Raw genomic sequence first — 22,036 nt, 5'->3', positions numbered from 1 at the left:
CAAGATTTTTACAGTGGTCGAAACAGGATCCTCTCGTTAAAAATTCTAAATGGTACGAACCATTTTACAAAACAACAGTAGCTTTGTTATGGCTAGATGAAAAAGTCGTTATAAGGGTAGTATTATTATTTATGGCTTTGACACTTATGACCTCCAGAAAAATAGGTATGGGTGGAAGTGATTAAATATATCGCTAAAAGAGTCTCAAGTTGATAAATTGTGTTATGTCTCCAATCATCCACTAATTTGATGAGGCCCAAAAAGTTGCAATTTGAATTCTCTATACCGGTCCAAATTTTCGTTTTTTCTTACGGCCGGTTTCTGAAAGGCTAATCAACGTAAAATTCAACTCAACAGCTGTCAATTCTATGGTCAAACGTCATTTGGGTTGCTGAAAGTAAGGTTAACTCCTTTTATTTTAACATTCTGCCAGTTGCCACAGTGGTTTAATATTACACGTAAATTGTACGTCAAGCGTCATTTTGGGTTTCTGAAATGCAATTTGGCACATGGATTTGACAACGCTATTGAGTTGAATGTTGTATTAATTGAAAAAAGATTTGATCAGTCTTTCAGAAACCGGGGATTAATCTTTTAGTTATACCCACTATGAAGGCGTTAATTCGAGCTATATTTTTTTTGTAGTGGAAGAAACTTTGGTCAGATATTCAAAAATGATTTCGTTTCAGATTTGATGCGAACAAATCGACCAAAGGAGCTAGCAAACTTCGTAGAGACCTAATAAATGCCGAAATAGCAAATTTACGGGAGCTACTGCCGTTACCGCCTTCAACTAGACAGAGACTTTCTCAACTTCAGCTTATGGCGTTAGTCTGTGTGTATGTGAGGAAAGCTAATTACTTTCAACAAGGTGAGTGATCTATAATCTTCTTTCCCTCTGTACCCAAGATCTTACCAACGTCGTTAATGGTTTAGGGTCTATCCCGACACTGATACTGATGCAAGGGTGGAAAATCGAAATATTTTTAAGAATTGCTCAACAGTAGTCAATTTTGATCTTTCTTTTCGTTTTTTCTTGCAATGTTACATTCTCTCTTATGAATCCCTAGTAATAAGTCAGACCTTCAGTAATATCTTAACCAATATATGTAGTATGAAATGTTGGTGCGTGGTATGTTACGGATATATATTTTGGAAAGTAAATGAACTGTGCATGGACAACGACAAGTTCGGAAATTTCTCATTGATAAAACTATTAATAAGTGCGATGTAGCTATACTCATGTTGTTTATCTAAATTAGTGTATTTCCATCAGTTTTTTGTGTTGAATGGCATAGTCAAATACTGAAGGTTTCAAGAGACGAATTATTGAACAGAGTAAGATATTTCCGGGCTTTCTGATCATGGTAATAATCCTAGACTAACCACAGCTAGACTCCCAGAGTAATCTAACTCATTGTACATAGATTTAACGAGAAAAAAATTGTTGATTTTCATTTTTGTTAGCTGAATGATTCTATTTCGGGATGCCTACCCTCATGGGCTTTGGAGAAAAGTTGAATATTTTATCGAATGATCCAAGCGATGTTTTTCAGAATCACATAAACATAAACATCGTACGATCGCCCAATCGTCAATCGTTCATTTTCTATTTGACTAAAATCATTTTCACACGACCCAGTTTCGAGTGGAGTTAACATCGAATGTACCGTATTTTATCGAAAAAAAAATATATACGCACACATATCTTCCTCCTTCCTCTATATCATTTACAATCTGTTGAATAAGTCGAGACTCGCGACGTACATAAATATATGTATGTCTACGTATGTTCAGCACGATGAATATGAAATATAATTGATTAACTATTGTTATCTCATTTTTCTGTCGTACACCTTGCCCACTACATTGAAACCAGCGAATTTATCCCTTGAGGAAGAAAATTTTACTGTTCAATTATCCACATGCGATATGTAAGGTACGAGGTTGGCTTACGTTAGGATAGCTCATAACGATATGGTTAAGGGAGGAGTGTGCATTTTTTTTTGAGTTTACTTTCTCATCTTCATATTGCCGACTTTTTTATATTGTGAAATTCAATTTGAACTCTTAGGTCTTTAGGTCAACGTTGATCTCGGATTTTTGAGCAATGTTCTTTTCACTTCTTTCGCCAATCTGGTTGTATTAGGTATCTTCATTTCTTGGGGTAGTGTATTACAGAGTTTCAAACAATAAGTTTCGTCCTTGTTGGGGATTATCATAGGGATCAAAGTTTCTATTGGTTTTAAATTTTTCTGTATTATAATGGACATACTTTAAGCAGTATGAACACTGGTATAATATATCCAAAGTCACTTGAATTTGTCCATAAAAACGCTTTGGATGTCCCTCTGAAGTAGATACCGCGATGCACTAAACACCGGGATTTATTTGAAAGTATTTATTAGGCAATAAATTCACTGGCCCCAAAATAATCTCTAAAAACTTGGCCAACCCTTGTATTATCGAAATATTCTGGCTTCTTTCAAGTGAATTTGGATATACTTTATCACAACTCTCAGACTATTTCATTCTAAACATGGTTCTCAACGCTTTCTTTTATTGTCAAAAGACTTTCTTTTATCCCCACATTGACACCAAAGAATTAAACCATATATTGCTTTATAGTTTCATTCGAAATTGGGTAAAAAATTAACAGTGCAGTGTCTGATGGTGATGAGACACAGTAACAAAGCCTACAAGGCACATAACAGATTCTCATAATTCGTAGAAACTCTGGAGCTTCTAAGAGGTCCCACAAAGGACTAGGAAAGTCGAGATAGAAAACTTTGAAACATAGATTCTCAATATTCTAACATTAATCATTACGAGTGAAAAAAATATTGTATTCAGATTTCATTCCAGGCCATGTTCAAAATCATAGAAATCTATAGACAACAGATCTGACCAGGGTGAGTCTTTGACTTGTACATATATTTCAACCAAAGATTACTGAGGTCAAAGGAAACACTTTTTTTTTCACCATTTTTTCAGATTCAGCTCTGTTCGTTATATCTCGCAAATGAAATGAAATCGAAGGAAATGATTTTCGGAATATAGTTTTTCATTGATGTGATGAATCTTTTCCGAATATAAAATTCCATCGAAGACCGGTCAACTCCAAAATGCCTGCTATACTAAGTGAGAAAAAAATCGTATGGGATCGTAAAGGAGAAAAGTGTTTCTTTTGACCTCAGGAATCTTCACTTGAAATATATGTACGAGTCAAAGACTCACCATGTATATATACCATTATTTAGTTCTGTGGTTTCCAAGGTCGCAATAAGCGCATGAATAAATGAGAGCTCAATTGCTCCGGATGGCAAGTCCAGTACTTTCTTCAAAATTTTTCAAATCGTAAGAATTCTTACTTAAAAAGTAGAACCCTTATGAGCTGACTACATGGATGGCATACAGGAATAGATTCGAAAGGGTTGATCGTTGAATTTCTTGATAATTGATTTTCTTTTGAATAATTCACATTCCCCATAGTCCTTGGTCTTTAAAAACCCTTCTCTTTAGAGAATTATCAAAAATAAAATGGTATTGGCAAAACTTATATGGTTTTCGAATAGTTATTGAAATTGCTTCTGGTCTCTTATTAGTCAATTAGATCATTTTTACAGCAAAATCTTAATCATAATAGTTTTTACGATGAAGTGTTGGTGTTATCAGATTGAGTGTTAAATTAAAGAATGCTCTATCCACGAAATGTTAATTACTATCGTAAATAAAAAGTAAAACCTTTATGAGCAGACTACATGGCACACAGAAATGGTTTTTGAAAGGATTGATCGTTGAATTTCTTGATAATTGATTTTTTTTTGAATAACTCACATTTCCCACAGTAATTGGTCTTTAAGAAGCCTTTTCTTTAGAGAACTATCAAAAATTAAAATGGTATCGGCAAAACTTATATGGTTTTCGCATAGTCATTGAAATTTCTTCTGGCCTCTTATCACTCAATTTTTACAACAAAATCTTAATCATAATAGTTCTTACGATGAAGTGTTGGTGTTATCAGATTGAGTGTAAAATGAAAGAATTCTTCATCCTCGAAATGTTACTTACTATCGGGAATAATATAAAAGCGACTTATCAGTGAGAATCAAATAAATCGGTGGTATATAAAAAAAAAAACTGACAGAATTGTCACGCATATAAATTGACACTTGGTGGTTTAAATGGGAAATAATTCAAGTATTCAGCAGTCGGGAGTGTTGCATTGAAAGTAACTGTTAGGCCGAAGAGAAAATGCGTAAATTCCGTGGCGTATTTTGAGCGTTATCCAAACGTCAGTGATAGCGTCGGTAGTACCGTCAATGAAGCGCATAAAGCTGTCGAATAAGACGTTTAATTTAAATCTGGGAGGATTAAAAAAGAGCAATTGCGAATTGCAAGTAGATGACGCCAAGTAGACATATTCTTCAGTATTCCATAAACATTTCAGCGTCTGGCGCGGTGACGGACTGATCAGATAAGAAGCGTTTCCAAGCACGTATACATGTCTCCCAGAGAGTTAATTGACAGTCCAATCAATGGAGGATTTTGTCACTAGACTCGAAAACGACATTGATTGACTTAATATTCCCCTGTTCAATTTCTATAGACAATGGGCAATTTCAATCCTCTCCAAATATACGTGATCGAATGCGAGTCATTGTCGTCACACCGTTTCGGAAAATCCACGCTTTTACGCTATTTTGTTCCATTAAAGGGATCGACCGATGCGGATTTGCATTTTTTTTTTCTTCACTCCATCTATTTCTTCTTTTCTGTGTCTAATCTGTCGACGCTTTACCAATTTTCAATTCCGGTTCAATGAAGTTTTAATGAGCCTTATCCAGACCACCCATGCTCGCTCGCTTCTGATATTCCCAAGATTCAATCTACTTTCTAACTTCTTATTTATCTGATGCCATCTTTCCTTCTCTCAATAATTCAAACCGTACGACCAAAAAATCACGTTATTTAATGCCAATTAAACCGCACGGCACTGGAGCTATACGAAACTTTTTTATACAATCGGTTTTGGTACCTCTGAAACTGTCTTTTAGTTTTTATGTTTTTTGTAAGTATCCCTATAATACCTAAAAACGAATACTTACAAAAATATAAAAAGTACGAACTACAAGACAATTTCAGAGGTACGAAAAAGCGGTATATCTATTGGACGTTAATTTAAATGCCGCAGGGTTCCGTTATTGGGCCAATTTCATATTAGATATATATAACCAATTTTCCATCTACATTTTTCTGGATTTCGAAGGAAGTTTATCAACCATATGAAGAATAGTGTAAGAAAACTTATTTGTCAGTATCAAAGTATACGATGAACTTCTGAATTTACAATTTCGGAACTGTGAAAATATCGTCTTAGAAATTAGTGGAAGGGTATACATTTCTCATATTAGGTCAATTTCCCGGTCTGATGCACAGATGACGGTGCTAGTATTAAATCCATTGATTTTTAGTTAGTACCAACTTCCAAACTATACGTGTCAAAATTTGACACCAGTCCGACCATTAGTTAGATATTAAAATAAATAAAATAAATAAAAAATATTAAATAAATAATAGTATATTATTCAACGAGCGGTAATGTAGGTCATAACTCACGCAGATGAAGTTTGCAGCACGAGCCGCAGGCGAGTGCTGTAATTCATCAAGTGAGTTATGACCATTACCGCAAGTTGAATACTATACTTTATCTACGACTATATCAATAAATACTAAGAAAAAAATACAGACTAAGAATATAGACAGAAGGAACGGGAAATAAACATATGTGCTCCATCCCGACTACAAGAGAGATAAAATAAAATTTCAAAAGATTCAACTTGTAGCAACTTTCTTTTCTGCTTTGCCTTTTTTAGCAGGTTTCAAAGGTGATTCTGGTTCGCTTGAATTCTCTGTTAACCAAAGTTCTCTGTGGCAGGGGGAAGACCGGAAACTTAGTGTCACCAATCACAATCGAACTAGCTTCGGCTAGCTCGAATCCAGTACAGAGTACAGACATAGAACTATATTGAAAACTCTTAATAGTTGCCTATAAAAATGCATTAAAATATACCAAAAAACATTCCCTGTAAACGACGACTCAATGACCTTACTGCTACAAACTCTTTTAAATTTTTTTCGGGCAAGTAATTCTGTATGGTAACATTAGCTGTTTGTCTTTTGGAAATGTATAACTATATAATATTTCATCTTCACTATCTGAATCGTTTTCAGCAAAACATTCACAATAATTAGATATCAACTTAATTTGAAAACGTCAAAATTATTAAAGTGACATTCTCTCGGACATTCCTTCCCTCAATAACAATAATGGAATGTTCCCTTTCGGCCAATCGAATAGAAGCAGAGAAGTATAGAAGCACAGATCCATATTTTCCGATTATTTATAGTGAGTTATAGCAGTGAGTTATTATAACTCACGATGTTTGTTAATAGATACTATTAATTGCTCAAAAGCAGTTGAATAATGAATATATAATTCAATAGGAGTAGATAAAATAAATAAATGAATAAAATGAATGAATAAATAAATATTGCGTAGTGAGTGTATCTAGTTTTGTTATTTGAGAAAAGGAATTTCGTGATAAATGATAAAATATTACTTTTTGAAGGGAAAACATATAGTTGAAGCAAAATCTCGGCTTGATAAAGAGTTTCCGGGGTCTGCACCAGAAAAATCAACCATCATTGATTGGTATGCTAAGTTTAAAAGTGGTGAAATGAGCACCGAAGACGGCTAACGCACTGGACGCCCAAAGGAGGCTGTCACCGACGAAAAAATCAAAAACGTTCACGAAATAATTTTGAATGATCGTAAAGTGAAGTTGATCGAGATAGAAGAAATTGTGAACATATCATCTGAACGTGTATATCATATCATTCACGAATATTGGTACATGAGAGAGTTGTGTGCAAAATGAGTGCCGCACGAACTCACAGTCGATCAAAAGCGACAACGTGTTAATGATTCTGAGCAGTGTTTAAAGATGTTTAAGCGCAATAAACCTGAATTTTTGCGTCGATATGTGATAATGGATGAAACATGGCTCCATCATTTCACTCCGAAATCCAATCGACAGTCAGCTGAGTGGACTGCACACGATGAACCGAATCCAAAGCGAGGAAAAACACAACAGTCATCTGGCAAGGTTATGGCATTAGTATTCTAGTATGCGCAAGGTAAAATATTGATTACCTCCATTCGAAAAAATAAAAAGGTGCTGTTTCATCAAGACAATGCGCCGTGTAACAAATCGATGAAAACAAGGGCAACATTGCATGAATTGGGCTCCGAATTGTTTCTGCATCCACCGTATTCGCCAGATCTGGCCCCCAGCGACTTTTTCCTGTGCTCAGACCTCAAAAGAATGCTCGCTGGAAAGAAATTTAGCGCCGATGAAGAAGTAATCGCCGAAACTGAGGCCTGTTTGGAAGCGAAAGACAAATCGTACTACAAAAATTGGTATCGAAAAGTTGGAAGATCGCTATAATCGCTGTATCGCCCTCGAAGGCGATTGAATAATAAAATCGAATTTTGTCGAAAATATGTGTTTTACTATGGTAGACCGGGGGCTTTTCAATTGGCTTGTTAAAATTTATTTCTTCGATGATGTTTATGGTTTGCTGTATGGTATGCAAAAATATATGGATCTTGAAATTGCGAATTCTATCTGTAATATTTTTTCTATACGCCGTGTTTCCATGAGATAGTAATTGATTCGTCAAAAAGTGAGTTGTTCGAATGCTATAATTCAAAAGCAATATTCAAAGTATGTGACTTGATGAGATGTGTGATTATCAGCATTATTAACTGTTCGTTCCTTCGAAGAAGAAATCAATTTGAATTGCATCCCGATATTGTACCGAGAGACTAAAGACTCTATTTAAGCAAGAATATCGAAGCGTACTCGACGTTCCATGATTCTATCTATGTCATATGAGTAATGGACTTTCTGCGCCATCTCGCAAGTACTCATTTTGGTATGCATTGTTTTGATTAATCAGGTTTGCTCGCAACCTCTAGCTTTAGGCAGGTAATCGCCTTTTACCCAACCTTAAATGGAAACTAAATACAAGGGAATAACTGATTTTTGCTCATTTAGTAGCAGTCATTTTCATTTCCGTCAGTGGTATTAACGAGCATACACACATCGTCAAAAGTCTTGGCCCCCCTAGGTTTCTCAAGATATAAACAATCTATGTTCTGGAAATTAGATGAATAGGATAGGAAATCATTGTTGCTCTTTGTTTTATGCAGGATAAGGCAAAATAGGAAAAATGAGGAATAATCTCGATTTATCGATTATTTATTTTTGATTAATTATAGTTATTCCACAACTGAATCCAAATTCAATAATCCATATTACCACCTCTTCTTTCAATCAACTGCCCAATACGCCTAGGCATCTCACGAATCAAGTCATTAATGAAATTTTTAGGCATATCGTTCCATTCTTCCTGGGGGTATGGCAACCCAACATTATACCCTTCAGCACATTATTGATCCTCCTTGAAGGGCCACAACTTCTCGGGCGAAATTGAGTCGCTCAAGTCTGCCTGGACCTCTTCAAACCCTTTCTCGTCGACTATCACTTTGTGAACCGAATCGTGACTGGTCCGAAAAAAGTACATTGCGCAATTGTGGTGCAAGTCAGTCTTGGTGGTGTTCTGCTCATTGCCGACGGGTAGCTCTACGTCCAAGTGATAGCCAAGGTACTCTTAAAGGTCTTCTTGCTCTTAAATTCGAGAAATGCAACCGTCTCTTCATGGTACTGGTTGAGGCTGCCCGTCTATAGGTCCTCAAGAAATGACTTCGAAGGGGTGTTGCAGATTCCTTCGAGAAAAATTTGCGCTATGATGGTCTTCCCTTTCAGATGTTACTCTTGGTCGACCAGGCACTGGTATCCGGGCAACGCTGCCAGTTTCCAGAAATAGGGCCACTATGCGCCTTACTGAAGTCCGTGGAATATTCAAACGTTGCGCACTCTGGTGGTTCGACAAAGCTTCTTGATGTAGACTCTTCTTACCCGTTCAAACTGAGACATTGGATGTTCAGATATTTTCCACGGAATATTCTCAATATTACAACTCGCGTTATTCGCTGAAAACTGATTAATTTCGAATACACCTGTATTCTCCCGAACAAGAAACATTTTTTGCTAGTTTATTGTCTTCATTTAAGTGATAAGATAGTGAAGATTCCACACACAAAAAATTTTCAAGTTACATTCAACAAGTTGAGAGTTGATAGGGGAGGCCAAGACTTTTGACGATGTGTGTATATTGTAGTTTTCTCTGGGCCAAAAAAAATCCAGTGACAAATCGTATCCTTTTGGTGGTCATGGGACATTGCAAAATATATTTTTTTAATAAGGTTTATATTTTTAGGCTTATAGGATATTGTTGGCTTCTCTATTTCCACTATACTCTAATTTTTGCTATAGCTTAATTTGACGATATTTTATAATTTGACAGCATCAAGAAAAATCGAGTTTTTGTTGAAGTTTATCAGGTGTTTTCATTGTCAGTTTCAAAACGCCATAGAGCCTTACTAAGCATTAGAATGGGACCTGTATTGTCATTATCAACCGTATAAATGAGAAGAATGAACCTCGTAATGAAAGTCGAACAGAAATGGTTATATGCTTATACGTTAGGTTAATTAACCAGAAAATAATTCAAACTTATCATGCCTACTGCTCGAACTAAAAGGGCACAAGACAATATTAGGTAATTCAGCATTAACAGAGTCTGGCATTTGGCTTAGCATTCATGGAATAATCGACTTGAAACGCGACCGACTTCTTTGTTGTTCTTTGTTTCATCTCGCACTTCATCTACCCTCAAACGAGGCGTGGTGTGCCATAAAAAATTCATATGTTTATTTAATGTAGTCAAAACATTTAATTCAATCTTGGATGAATAATTATGTGGAGAGAAACAGTGAATGGAACTGTTCTCTGTATTAGAGAACTACGAATGTCGATGGACCACCATGATAGATAGACCAGACCTAGATTATCTCAATCAAGGATTTAACCACTCTCCTGAGATCTCAGAAATCGTGGTAAATTGTGTAATATACACTGTGTCCGTAAAGTATGGAACAAATTCATTTTTAGCTAAACAGACCATTTTAAGGAATAATCCTGTCTGTTTAGCCAAAAATGAATTTGTTCCATACTTTATGTACACAGTGTATAATATACATAATATTAAGAAATACAAAATAGTTCACATTTTGGAATGAATAGAATCTAAAAGATGAATACTTCGCTAAAAAATTGATCTGAAAAGTGAGTTATTACCAAAATTACAGAAAAGAGTGAAATGAGTTATGCATTTGATATTATGATAGTTCACAAGTTTAAATATTTCAAGTAAGGGAGGTCACTTCTTCTCCAACTGAAAAGTATGCCTTCCTTAACGATTCTATCAGTTGATAGTGTCAATATACTCAAGAGGAATATTCTTTTCCGTGGTAATTCAGATTGATGATTGGAAATACATAATTCGCAATGATTGCCTACCCTGAAACCACACAAAATGATTCCATTACACGTTATAACATCGAATTCGAACTTATCCTTCTCAAACGAACACCTGTAGCAAGAAATTAATTTTCTAATGTCTGTTTCAGCATTTAAATGCCACGATGTATCATTACACCAACCACCAACGCCCAATATTGGTTTCTCAAAGGTGAGTCCACCATTAAAACTGCTTTTCCGTATTTTTTCTAGCGCTGGTTTATTCCTTTCACATGTGTTTATAGACATTTGAATTCCGAATCGAACGGGATCAGAGAGCCTTAAAAATGTCATATTTTCTGTGGTGTGCAAAGTGGAGGATATAGAGAGTGTATTTCAAAACCTCGTTTCTTATTATTATCGTTAGTGAGATTCTCTTCAGGGAAAATTTAATATATTCAAGAAGTATCATCTGATTCAGCTCGATATTCACCTTCAGAATAAGAACTATTATGAATTACTAGTATTGAACTGGTATGAAAGGATTAAATAAATAGATTCATACGAATATTTTGTGAGAATCATCTGAATTAGTATTTAAGTTATTGAGCCGATCTATACAAAAATATTCAATTGCAGATTGAATTTTATTTTTGGTTAGGTACCCATCACCATTCCCTGAACAGATCATTGCGTTAAATTCTTTTCTGTCTGTCAGTCAGTAGGTAAATACGATAACTCACGAACGGATAGACCTAGAAGCTTGAAATTTTCTGGATAGGTTAGTATCTCGAACGACTCGGTGGAGATCTTCCTATCACGGATTCCGAAAATATAGACGTTCAAAATTTTGTTTTCCTCATAAATTAAAACTTCGGATTCAATCGGAAAGAAATATTGCGAAATTTCAAATTGATCGTATCCCCAGAGCCAGAGTGAATTCAAAAAGAATATAAATTTCTTTACCACAAAACCGACAGAATTGAGATTTCGAATGTATGTAGATATAAAATAACAATTTTAAACTGCATGCTGAATATTGGAAAAGAAATAACCAATAGGTAGTTCCGTTACAACAGATCCAATCAAGCTTTTATTTTGCGTGTATACAGGGTGGCCACTTTTTCAATGGGATTGTATTGGTAACTTTTAAACCATAAGAGTTAGAAGGTCGGTCAAATGGAGAAAAAGTTGCATGCATAGAAGCCTTATCAAGCAGTTCAAACAAATCGAGATTATCAGGGCCGGTTATTGAGATATCATAAAAAAAGTAAATTCTGTCATTTTGTTTTTTCTTTTTTCCCCACTTTATTTCAAATATTATCAAAAAATGTTACAGGAATTTTTTATTCGACAGTGAATTGTTCTCAATTTGACGTAATCAGATTTCCTATCCAACGTTTCGTACTCTCTGGGCCACCCTCAACCTCATTTTTTTCAATACGGACCTGTATATTTCATGACACTTTTCGAAATAACTTTTAACGCTGAATTCAACGATATATCATACAATGTCATTCAAAGTTGATTTTCAGGTGATTTTGACCCTTATCCAATTTTCTTTGGGTCGGATCTGTAGTGAATGCAATTCATCAAAAACTGCTGTTAATAAAATAGTCCAGAGACGCGAATACAATGAATTTAAATTTGAATACCAAGCCTTGCAAAACTTATATCGTAATTATATCAAAATAAAGTTCGATTCTGTAATTTGTTTCAACGGAACAAATGACAAATCCAACAATAGCGATTTCTCGCGAGAAGATTGAGAATGTATTGGAAGGTATTCAAGAAGACGAAATAAGCAAATGTATAAGAAGTATGGGTTCCAGAACCTTTAAATGCATTTTACAAAATGGTGGATATTTCGAACACTTACTTCATTCATTTTCATTTACTTTCGAATAATCATTCGATTTTTCTTTCATTAAATGATAATTCGTTTAAATATTATGAATTGAAATAAGTAAATAATTATTACTTGTTTCTTGATTTCATTCTGATATGCTCCATTTAGTTCAAGATGAGTAAGTTGATTTTCTCATCGAAATGTATTGCTTGTTGTTAATTAAACTAAAGGTACCGAAATGTAATACAGATCCGACCCAAAGAAATTTGGATGAGGGTAAAAATCACCTGAGAATCAACTTTGAATGACATTGTATGATATATCATTGAATTCAGCGTTAAAAGTTATTTCGAAAAGTGTCATAAAATATACAGGTCCGTATTGAAAAAAATGAGGTTGAGGGAGTACGAAACGTTGGATAGGAAATCTGATTACGTGAAATTGAGAACAATTTACTGTCGAATAAAAAATTACTGTAACATTTATTGATAATATTTGAAATAAAGTGGGAAAAAAAGAAAAATCAAAATGACAGAATTTACTTTTTTTATGATATCTCAATAACCGGCCCTGATAATCTCGATTTGTTTGAACTGCTTGATAAGGCTTCTATGCATGCAACTTTTTCTCCATTTGACCGACCTTCTAACTCTTATGGTTTAAAAGTTACCAATACAATCCCATTGAAAAAGTGGCCACCCTGTATATAGAATAACAATTTCAAGCTTCGTGCAAAATTTCGTGTTGATAGCGATCTCTAAACTAAACTATAGAAAATTCGAGCAGAATATCGCAAAAAATGAAAAAAGTACTGGCATTATCGCTCAGGTCATTAGCTTTTGATCCCTAGTTTATTCATGCGCCATTAACCCCCTTGGAGACCACAGAGTCTCTTGAAATGCCAAGTAGCTTCAACTGTATCTGCGATTGAGGTATTGTATTGCCTGTTGTTTTTATCGATATGTTGCATTCGAATTTTATTAAAAATTTATCGAAATGATTTAATTACATAGTAGATCGCCTATCGTGTCGAAATTTAGACGCCTCTCACAAATTATTACGTAAGTCCCGTTTCAAGCTGTGCGCAAATATTGGCCTCTTCTATCGTGGAATTAAGTATTCAGTGGTTGAAGTAATTGGTGTTTGCTCGATGGTTGATGCATTTTGTCTTTAAGACCGTCCGTGGGAAAAGACGAGTTCGGCCCTCAAATGAAACAATTACCCACTTGCGTGTTTGCATCATATTATTGAACCATTCTCGCAAGGTATCCGTTTTTATTTTTCTATACTTCATAAATTTCATATTTTAGATCATCCCGAGCGACTTCGATTTTTCACACGGTTCTGGAAGCTGCAATACTGAATTCTTGGCATTTCAACGGCATTATCGCCGATTTGCATATTGAATATTTTGAGGGTTATTCTGTTGCGATCCTTTTTTTTGCAGTTGCTAAGTATCCCAGATACGCTACTGGAACACGGAAGATTATAGTGCTCGGTCGAAATTTTCTTGTTTAAGGGTAATTCGTCAGTTATAATTTCAACAGATAGTTTAATGTTGAAGTACGCTACTATGAGAACAGGAATCTGCAATAGAAAGTTTGAAAAATGTTCACAGAAGCACTGGCGTTGGGCCAGAAGCTTTCTCGCGCTAGTTCAGAAATTGTTGAATAAGTTTAACGTTGAAGAATACGAGAATATTCGTTTTTATTTTTCTATACTTCATAAATTTCATATTTTAGATCATCCCGAGCGACTTCGATTTTTCACACGGTTCTGGAAGCTGCAATACTGAATTCTTGGCATTTCAACGGCATTATCGCCGATTTGCATATTGAATATTCTGAGGGTTATTCTGTTGCGATCCTTTTTTTTGCAGTTGCTAAGTATCCCAGATACGCTACTGGAACACAGAAGATTATAGTGCTCGGTCGAAATTTTCTTGTTTAAGGGTAATTCGTCAGTTATAATTTCAACAGAAAGTTTAATGTTGGAGTACGCTACTATGAGAACAGGTATCTGCAATAGAAAATTTGAAAAATGTTCACAAAAGCCCTGGCGTTGGGCCAGAAGCTTTCTCGCGGTAGTTCAGAAATCGTTGAATAAATTTAACGTTAAAGAATACGAGAATATTCTGAATTAGGTCAAAAAATTCCAGTGAACGTTGGCATATCAATAATGTGTTAATGATGTTGTTCTCAGAGAAAAAAATTTTTCTCTTGGCATTTCAACGGCATTATCGCCGATTTGCATACTGAATATTTTGAGGGTTATTCTGTTGCGATCCTTTTTTTTGCAGTTGCTAAGTATACCAGATACGCTACTGGAACACAGAAGATTATAGTGCTCGGTCGAAATTTTCTTGTTTAAGGGTAATTCGTCAGTTATAATTTCAACAGAAAGTTTAATGTTGAAGTACGCTACTATGAGAACAGGAATCTGCAATAGAAAATTTGAAAAATGTTCACAAAAGCCCTGGCGTTGGGCCAGAAGCTTTCTCGCGGTAGTTCAGAAATTGTTGAATAAATTTAACGTTAAAGAATACGAAAATATTCTGAATTAGGTCAAAAAATTCCAGTGAACGTTGGCATATCAATAATGTGTTAATGATGTTGTTCTCAGAGAAAAATTTTTTTCTCTTGTAATAATGCTATTATATAAGCTCATTTTTTCGATACCCCATACTCGAATCAAATTGTGGTGAATAATCTTGTTCAAATTTTTATTACAGAACTTCCTAATAAAATTTAATTCAGTCGAATCTGTATTGTTGGAGTTATTGGGAAATGATGGTTATATTCCAAATCGCCCGCCTTTTCTTTCGTCAATTATGAATTTTTCAAACAAATCAGACAGTGCAACAGAATACTAACACTTTGACGAAATTGATTAAAATGATCCAATTCTACAAGAATGTTAAAAATTGAAATTGCAATTAAAATTACATAGTCCAAGAAAATGGCCAATGAAATACGAATTTTGAGGTTAAAACTTGAATTTTGGATATAAGTTACTTTGAAGCATCTAAAAACGAACTGTGAAAGGTTTTTTCAAATTCACCCCCGGGAAGGGGTGAAAAAAAATTAAAAAAGGGGTTTTTTTGAAATTTTGGGGAAATGGTAAGTGTTAGAAAAAAAAGTTTCGAATAAAAGTTGTAGAGCGTAAAATTTTACATAAAAATGTTCTCACAACTTTTTTTCCTAAAATTGAAATTAACTGAGATATGGTAGCTAAAAGCTAGGGGATGATAACAGGAACTTTAAAAAATCATAAGTTGTTGAAAAATTGAAAAAACTCATAATTTTTTTTTTTAAATTACTTATATGATTATAAACTTTAATTCTAGAGAAAAATTTTTTTTTTTTAATTGTTTATAAAAAAGTTATAACAATTTAAAATTTTTATTTTCAAATTAAATCAACTTTAACTGATGAAAATATATATATATTTTTTTTAATAGATTAATATTTTAAGAAATTGACCATACGCGTTGAAATTTAATTTTTACCTGTTCTTTTCAAGCAGATATAAAATAATTTACCTGGTTAAAGATATTGTGTGGCGGCCATTTGCTTTCACTACCGACTTCGGTACCTCATGCGCATACGTCAGTTGTTCTCAATGCGCCAGTTGTTCTCTGTGTGTTTACAATATTCTCCATTTGTTTTGAGTGAATTGATTAGTGCTGTTAATTTGGAAAAGGTAATTATTTAAGTGATGTTCAATTTTATATTGAGAAACCGCATGGTCAAAACATAAACACATGCTTTTTATTTACTTTGTTATAAAAATCACCATCAATCATTTTATATTATTTAATTTTGTAAATACTATTGTTGAAGTATCTACCTAGATTAGTTGATAATGAATTAATTTTGTACTTTTCTTGTTTATATAGGTTGAAATTTCAACATGGATCAACAAGCATTATGCAGTATTTGTGACACAGTTTTGATCAATGACACCGACACTGTTGTTTCAGTGAAAGAGAGAGGATTAAAAAAGTTGATTGAGAAAAGCATTGAGAAGGAAGACAGAAAAAGAAGACAGAAAAAAAATTACTTATATGATTATAAACTTTAATTCTAGAGAAAAATTTTTTTTTTTTTAATAGATTACAAAATTGTATTACAATTAAAAAAATTTGAAGAAACTTCCTAAGAGTAATTGATTCTCTAATTATATAATAAATAAAAAAATATAGATTTTGCAATTCCAAAAATTATATTAAAATTTTTCAAAGTTAATATAAATTTCATCAAGTGGACTGCTGTCTCTAACAGTTGAGCTTCCTTCGTTTTCTTCTTCAGTAGGTGTTTCTTCGTCTTTATCGTTAGCTTTTGTATGTGTCTCATATTCACTATCTTCATTGGTATCAACGCCTGCATTTATACTGTTATTGCATGTATCACCATGACAAAACTTGCATAATTCATTACATTTGAGAGAACTTTTTCTACAACTACATCTTGCTGATGCACAATTGGTTCTACAACCACAAAAAATCTGTGAAGAATACAAGAAAAAAATTATCGTCCATAGCGTAAAAATTAACTAAAGAAGAATTTTATTTGATTGATATTATACCTTTTGTGTGGATACTTTTGAACGAGTGTTTTTAACAGTTTTACGTCCTGTACATATAGCTTCATTTTCTTGTTCTCCGTCTTCGACAGTAGTTTCTTCTTCACCATCATTTTCATCCTCATAAACATTTCCATCATCATCATTTTCATCATCACTATCATCTCTTTCTTCATCTTCTTTATCTTCATTTTCATCATCCTCAAGATTAAACGATCTTGCAGAAGCGTTATCACAGCTTTGGCCTTGGCAACTTTTACAAAATTTATTGCATTTTAAACCACTTTTTTTGCAACCACATCGAGCTGATAAACAATTCGTTTTACAGCTACAAGAAACCTGTTAAAATAAAATGCAAAATGAATAATTTATTATTACTATTGGATAACACTAAAATAAGATAAGTTGGTGTGAATTGTAACTTACTTTATCTATTAACTCCTTTGGTGCTGGTTCCGCGTTTGACATGATAGGTATCATCATAAATAAGGTTCTTCTCCAACCCCAATCGTCCGGATTTAGATTGTTGCCTAACCACTGTTGAATTTGATAATACACTCGTTTTGTATGTTCTCGTAGGGCTGATTCAGTCGGTGGTAAAGAAGCTAAGATAACTTCTTTTTTAAAAGCAGCAGCCGATAATGAAAATATCCTATATCTTAATTCACCAAGTGTCAGTTCATCTGTAATACTTTGACCATAGAGATGGAATATAATTTTTTCAGATACTGCGTATAATTCCTCAATTGAACGATTAGACTCATAGAAAACAGAAATTAGAGCTTGCAAATCAGGTTTTTTTTTCAATAAAGATATTATACTTTTTTTTCCTTTTTTAAAAATTGCACTTGTAGTGTCGCAACCTGCAAATGCATGCGCAAAAAGCAAAAAAGGCTTCAAATTTTTATCGTATTCCGTAGAATAAATAACATTAGCTTGTTTTCCTGGTGTCATTTTATAAAAGTATATTACCTCTTCGTCAGAGACAAGTGAAATCAAAATGATAAGTAAGTCAATATCATTACCAACTATCGTCACGGATTGATTTCTTCTTCTTTTTAAATCGATTGCAGTTTTGACAATTAAAAGATCCGCGTCTTCTGAAGCTATATTCGTGCTAATACCACGGTTTTGAAGATTATTACTCAGTAAGTTTACAAATTGTTTCTTATTTGCAATATTGGACAGGAACTTCTTTTGGGTCAAGGTCACGAGATTATCTTCAGAAATCTCAACATCTGCAGCAACACATTTTTCTTTTCTGCGATATCTTTCGTAGGACTTAATTCCTATTGTTTCCTTCGAGTAGCCATCGAATATGACTGTCACGTTAGATCCAAAATGTTTAATAAGATAAGAGTAGTAAAGGTTACAAATGTCTGAGTATTTCTTTCCATGCGGCCAAACATAGCTATGCAGAAGCCAGCCACCATCAATTACAAAAATTGATCCAGATCCAGATATTAAGGCAGGCGATTGAATGTATGGCTGGAAAACGTTATACAATTCTGATTTTGGTGTTTTTCTCATTAATCCATGTTCGTCGAATAAGCTCAGAGGAAACGGTGACAACTCGTACTTCAATGCATTGCGTGTTTCTTCAACATTGCCATGAAAAAATACTGATATTCTCTGAATTAACAAGAATGAGTCGACAGCAACAAAATCATCGCCAATATGCATACCACTTTTCGCATTTGCAAGTGTTTTCACTTTGAACGCGTTAGACAAAGAAACGTTATCAATATTTTTACCAACCATGGTAGCTATACCTTGCAATCCAACTTCTACTGCATTATGACAATTAATTGTTGGTCCACCTATGATTCCAGTAGAGAGTGATACTAATGAAGTTCTAACCTCAAATGGATTTCTTTCATCAAGCCAAAACAAAAATTTTTTAATTCCTACTTCATCTTTTGTGATTCTACTTCTTGAAATATCAACATGTTGTTCACTGTTGCTTGATTCAATCTTGCAATATGTCTCTAAACATTCCATGATATTGAATGCTGATGGCATTGCTACTAAATATCTTGTTACAACACTGGAAGTAACACCTCTTCCATGCTTCAAGTCAGTACCGAAGAAACGATTGAGGGTCTGTTCAATAACCATGTCTGACCAAATTCCAGCCCATGCTTTTTCGGATCTACGAATTGTAAAAAAACCTTCCTTCGTGAATTCGTCATATTCTCCTGGATCCATAATTAACTCGAGGTCAGCCATTTGTTGCAAATAAATTTGAGCGTATTTCGCATATGGATAATGTCCACTTGCATGGAAGAATGGTAACATCTCTTTGACGCTTTGTAAGTGTAGTTCCCAATTGCCTAATCGTTCCGCTTCTAAAAATTGCAATGCAATAATAATGCTTTTGAAATACTGGATCCATAATTTAGATGTTGGACCATTTTTTTCCATCACTGCCAGTTGCTGTACAAATCTTTCGCACATATCAGTTATTACTGGTTCGTCATCACAATCTGTTAGAAGTGGAGGTTCTGAATCCCACGTACCGAAAAACTTTTTAATAGAATCTTGGAATTCATCCGAAGGTTTCAAGCTTCTACAAATTATAATACCAAGTGCGGTGAACGACATGATATGAGCTCGCAACGCTCTAGCATAAGCATGACCAGTTAACATTTTCTTTACAGAATCACCTGCATAGACTGTTGTCCATAAATCTTCAATTCCACTCTCAGACATAATGTAACCGATTGCTCCCAGGTATGACATTAACAGGTGGAAGCCACCAAGACGAACGACAACATTTTTTAATTCTTCACTATTCGATTCTTGTACTATCGAAAGAGCTTTAGCATATAATGGCTGGTCATATGTGACAAAACATGTCTGTCTATTTAATTTACGAGTTTCAGCTGCTGCATAGTGTAAAGAACTATTTAATGTCGTCAAATTTGACGGTGGTCCATTTATAAATGGTAAGCAAACAATTTGCGACATTGTATAAGGAATCCCGGAAGACAAAACTTCCATATATCCTTTCCAAGATGGTACGTTTTTAACCTCGAAGAACTTGGCCCAAAGATACGCAGAATAATAAGTTGATATCACAGGTGATTTTCTCACTGGAATGTTTTTTATCGCAATGAATTCTAGTGATTGTAGAGCCTTAGTGTTAAAAGACCCGTAAGGTAATTGGGGAATAACGTGTTTTGATACTAATTCCTGAGGTTTTGGCATTTTCTTAAATTTAACAATATTTTCTTCGAAGCTTATAGACGATTCAGGCGTATACGCTACTATTCCACCAAGGCAATGAAAAGTCTCTTTACCATCTAATGTTTTAGCATTGTGATCAGTATTATCAAACACAAATTGTGCAAATGGCTTATCACTATTAATTTTAAGAGCTGGAGGATTAATAACTGTACAAGCTTCATGCAACTGAATGTGATAATATGAGGCACAAACACCTAATTTGCTCAACAGATCAACAATTAGTCTGGAACCAGTTTTTCTGTGGACATATGAACCAACTGCCAATTGGAGAGATGATATAAATTGTTTGGGACGTAAATAACTGACGATGGAATGTGCTATTGAATCTCTAACAATAAAATTATCACTGTATTGGTCACTGTTATCCTTGCATAGTAAATTTCCAAGGAACGAAGTTAATAATGGCGGAATTGATGACACAACATCGTCAAGAAAACTGGACGCAGGAGGGTACGATGTATTACGATAATCGTGTTTAATAATTTCATTACGGAGTATTTTGACAGCGACATTCAAAATTGTTTGCTTTTGTAAATCATCCATTTCATCGCCATCACCAGTGAACCAATCGCTACAAATTTTAGAAATATCGAATGTTTTATAATAGATCATTGGTTCCTTACCTCGATGATGAGATATGAAGATATCATCTTTATATTTTTCTTTCAACATTCGAAATAAAACAAAGTGACTCAAGGGATCATCTCCCATGATATCTTTTAGTTCCCGCAAACTAAATGTATACTGACAGCTTTCTTCAATGTGTTTGCAAATTTGATTAAAAATCCTAGCTGTTTGTTCTTTAAGGGTAGAGATTTTTGGTTCCTTCACGAGCTTATTAAAATTCACGTAGCATTTATGATGATAACTAGCTTTACAGTCAACTAGGTTGATGTCTTTAATGCGTTTAATCAATTCAGTACTAAACTCATCATTTTGCCTCCTGGCAATATCCAGTATCTGGTCTTGTGTGTACTTATTAGCTATCAAATGGACCCGTTTATGTTTGCGATCCAATGACATTTTACAAAAAAAACATAGATTTACAAAATCAAAATTCAAATTTGTTGAAGTTGACGCTGGTAGTATACTTGGTCCAACTACAGATGATGTAAAATGTGATGAAGATGGATCAGTAGATAATTTTGATTTTCTCTTAATTGAAGAGGTAGACATAGGATACGACTTCCTACATTTTTCATGAAAACTTACTTCAATCTTTCCGAGCCATAACTCGCTTTTTCTGTCTTCCTTCTCAATGCTTTTCTCAATCAACTTTTTTAATCCTCTCTCTTTCACTGAAACAACAGTGTCGGTGTCATTGATCAAAACTGTGTCACAAATACTGCATAATGCTTGTTGATCCATGTTGAAATTTCAACCTATATAAACAAGAAAAGTACAAAATTAATTCATTATCAACTAATCTAGGTAGATACTTCAACAATAGTATTTAAAAAATTAAATAATATAAAATGATTGATGGTGATTTTTATAACAAAGTAAATAAAAAGCATGTGTTTATGTTTTGACCATGCGGTTTCTCAATATAAAATTGAACATCACTTAAATAATTACCTTTTTCAAATTAACAGCACTAATCAATTCACTCAAAACAAATGGAGAATATTGTAAACACACAGAGATCAATTCACTCAAAACAAATGGAGAATATTGTAAACACACAGAGATCAATTCACTCAAAACAAATGGAGAATATTGTAAACACACAGAGAACAACTGGCGCATTGAGAACAACTGACGCATGCGCATGAGGTACCGAAGTCGGTAGTGAAAGCAAATGGCCGCCACACAATATCTTTAACCAGGTAAATTATTTTATATCTGCTTGAAAAGAACAGGT

At 34.2% G+C, this 22,036-nt stretch overlaps 2 protein-coding genes across 7 annotated transcripts in view; one reads left to right on the top strand and one right to left on the bottom strand.

The window, feature by feature from the left end:
- LOC123686401 (neuronal PAS domain-containing protein 4) overlaps positions 1 to 22,036 on the top strand; it is a 157,498-nt gene that overhangs the window by 93,072 nt on the left and 42,390 nt on the right. For all 5 annotated transcript variants that reach the window (XM_045626487.1, XM_045626488.1, XM_045626491.1 and 2 more), the window contains exons 2-3: positions 690 to 871; positions 10,661 to 10,722. In XM_045626487.1, coding sequence (XP_045482443.1) covers positions 690 to 871; positions 10,661 to 10,722 — 244 coding nt within the window. The remainder of the gene's footprint in view (positions 1 to 689; positions 872 to 10,660; positions 10,723 to 22,036) is intronic.
- LOC123686399 lies at positions 16,443 to 21,554 on the bottom strand. Of its 2 annotated transcripts, none has more exons than XM_045626485.1 (3): positions 17,350 to 21,554; positions 16,927 to 17,262; positions 16,443 to 16,845 (listed from the first exon to the last, which is right to left on the bottom strand). In XM_045626485.1, exons 1-3 carry the CDS (start codon positions 21,538 to 21,540, stop codon positions 16,567 to 16,569), a joined length of 4,806 nt encoding a protein of 1,601 aa, XP_045482441.1. In that variant the 5' UTR covers positions 21,541 to 21,554; the 3' UTR covers positions 16,443 to 16,566. The 2 variants fall into 2 exon arrangements, with proteins under 2 accessions (XP_045482441.1, XP_045482442.1); XM_045626486.1 differs by having other exon boundaries at positions 16,665 to 16,828.

Source organism: Harmonia axyridis, chromosome X (assembly GCF_914767665.1).
Source record: "Harmonia axyridis chromosome X, icHarAxyr1.1, whole genome shotgun sequence".
In the NCBI taxonomy this organism is placed as follows: domain Eukaryota; kingdom Metazoa; phylum Arthropoda; class Insecta; order Coleoptera; family Coccinellidae; genus Harmonia; species Harmonia axyridis.
The sequence above is the reverse complement of the archived record's forward strand: the minus strand, read 5'-3'. Positions and strand labels throughout refer to the sequence as shown.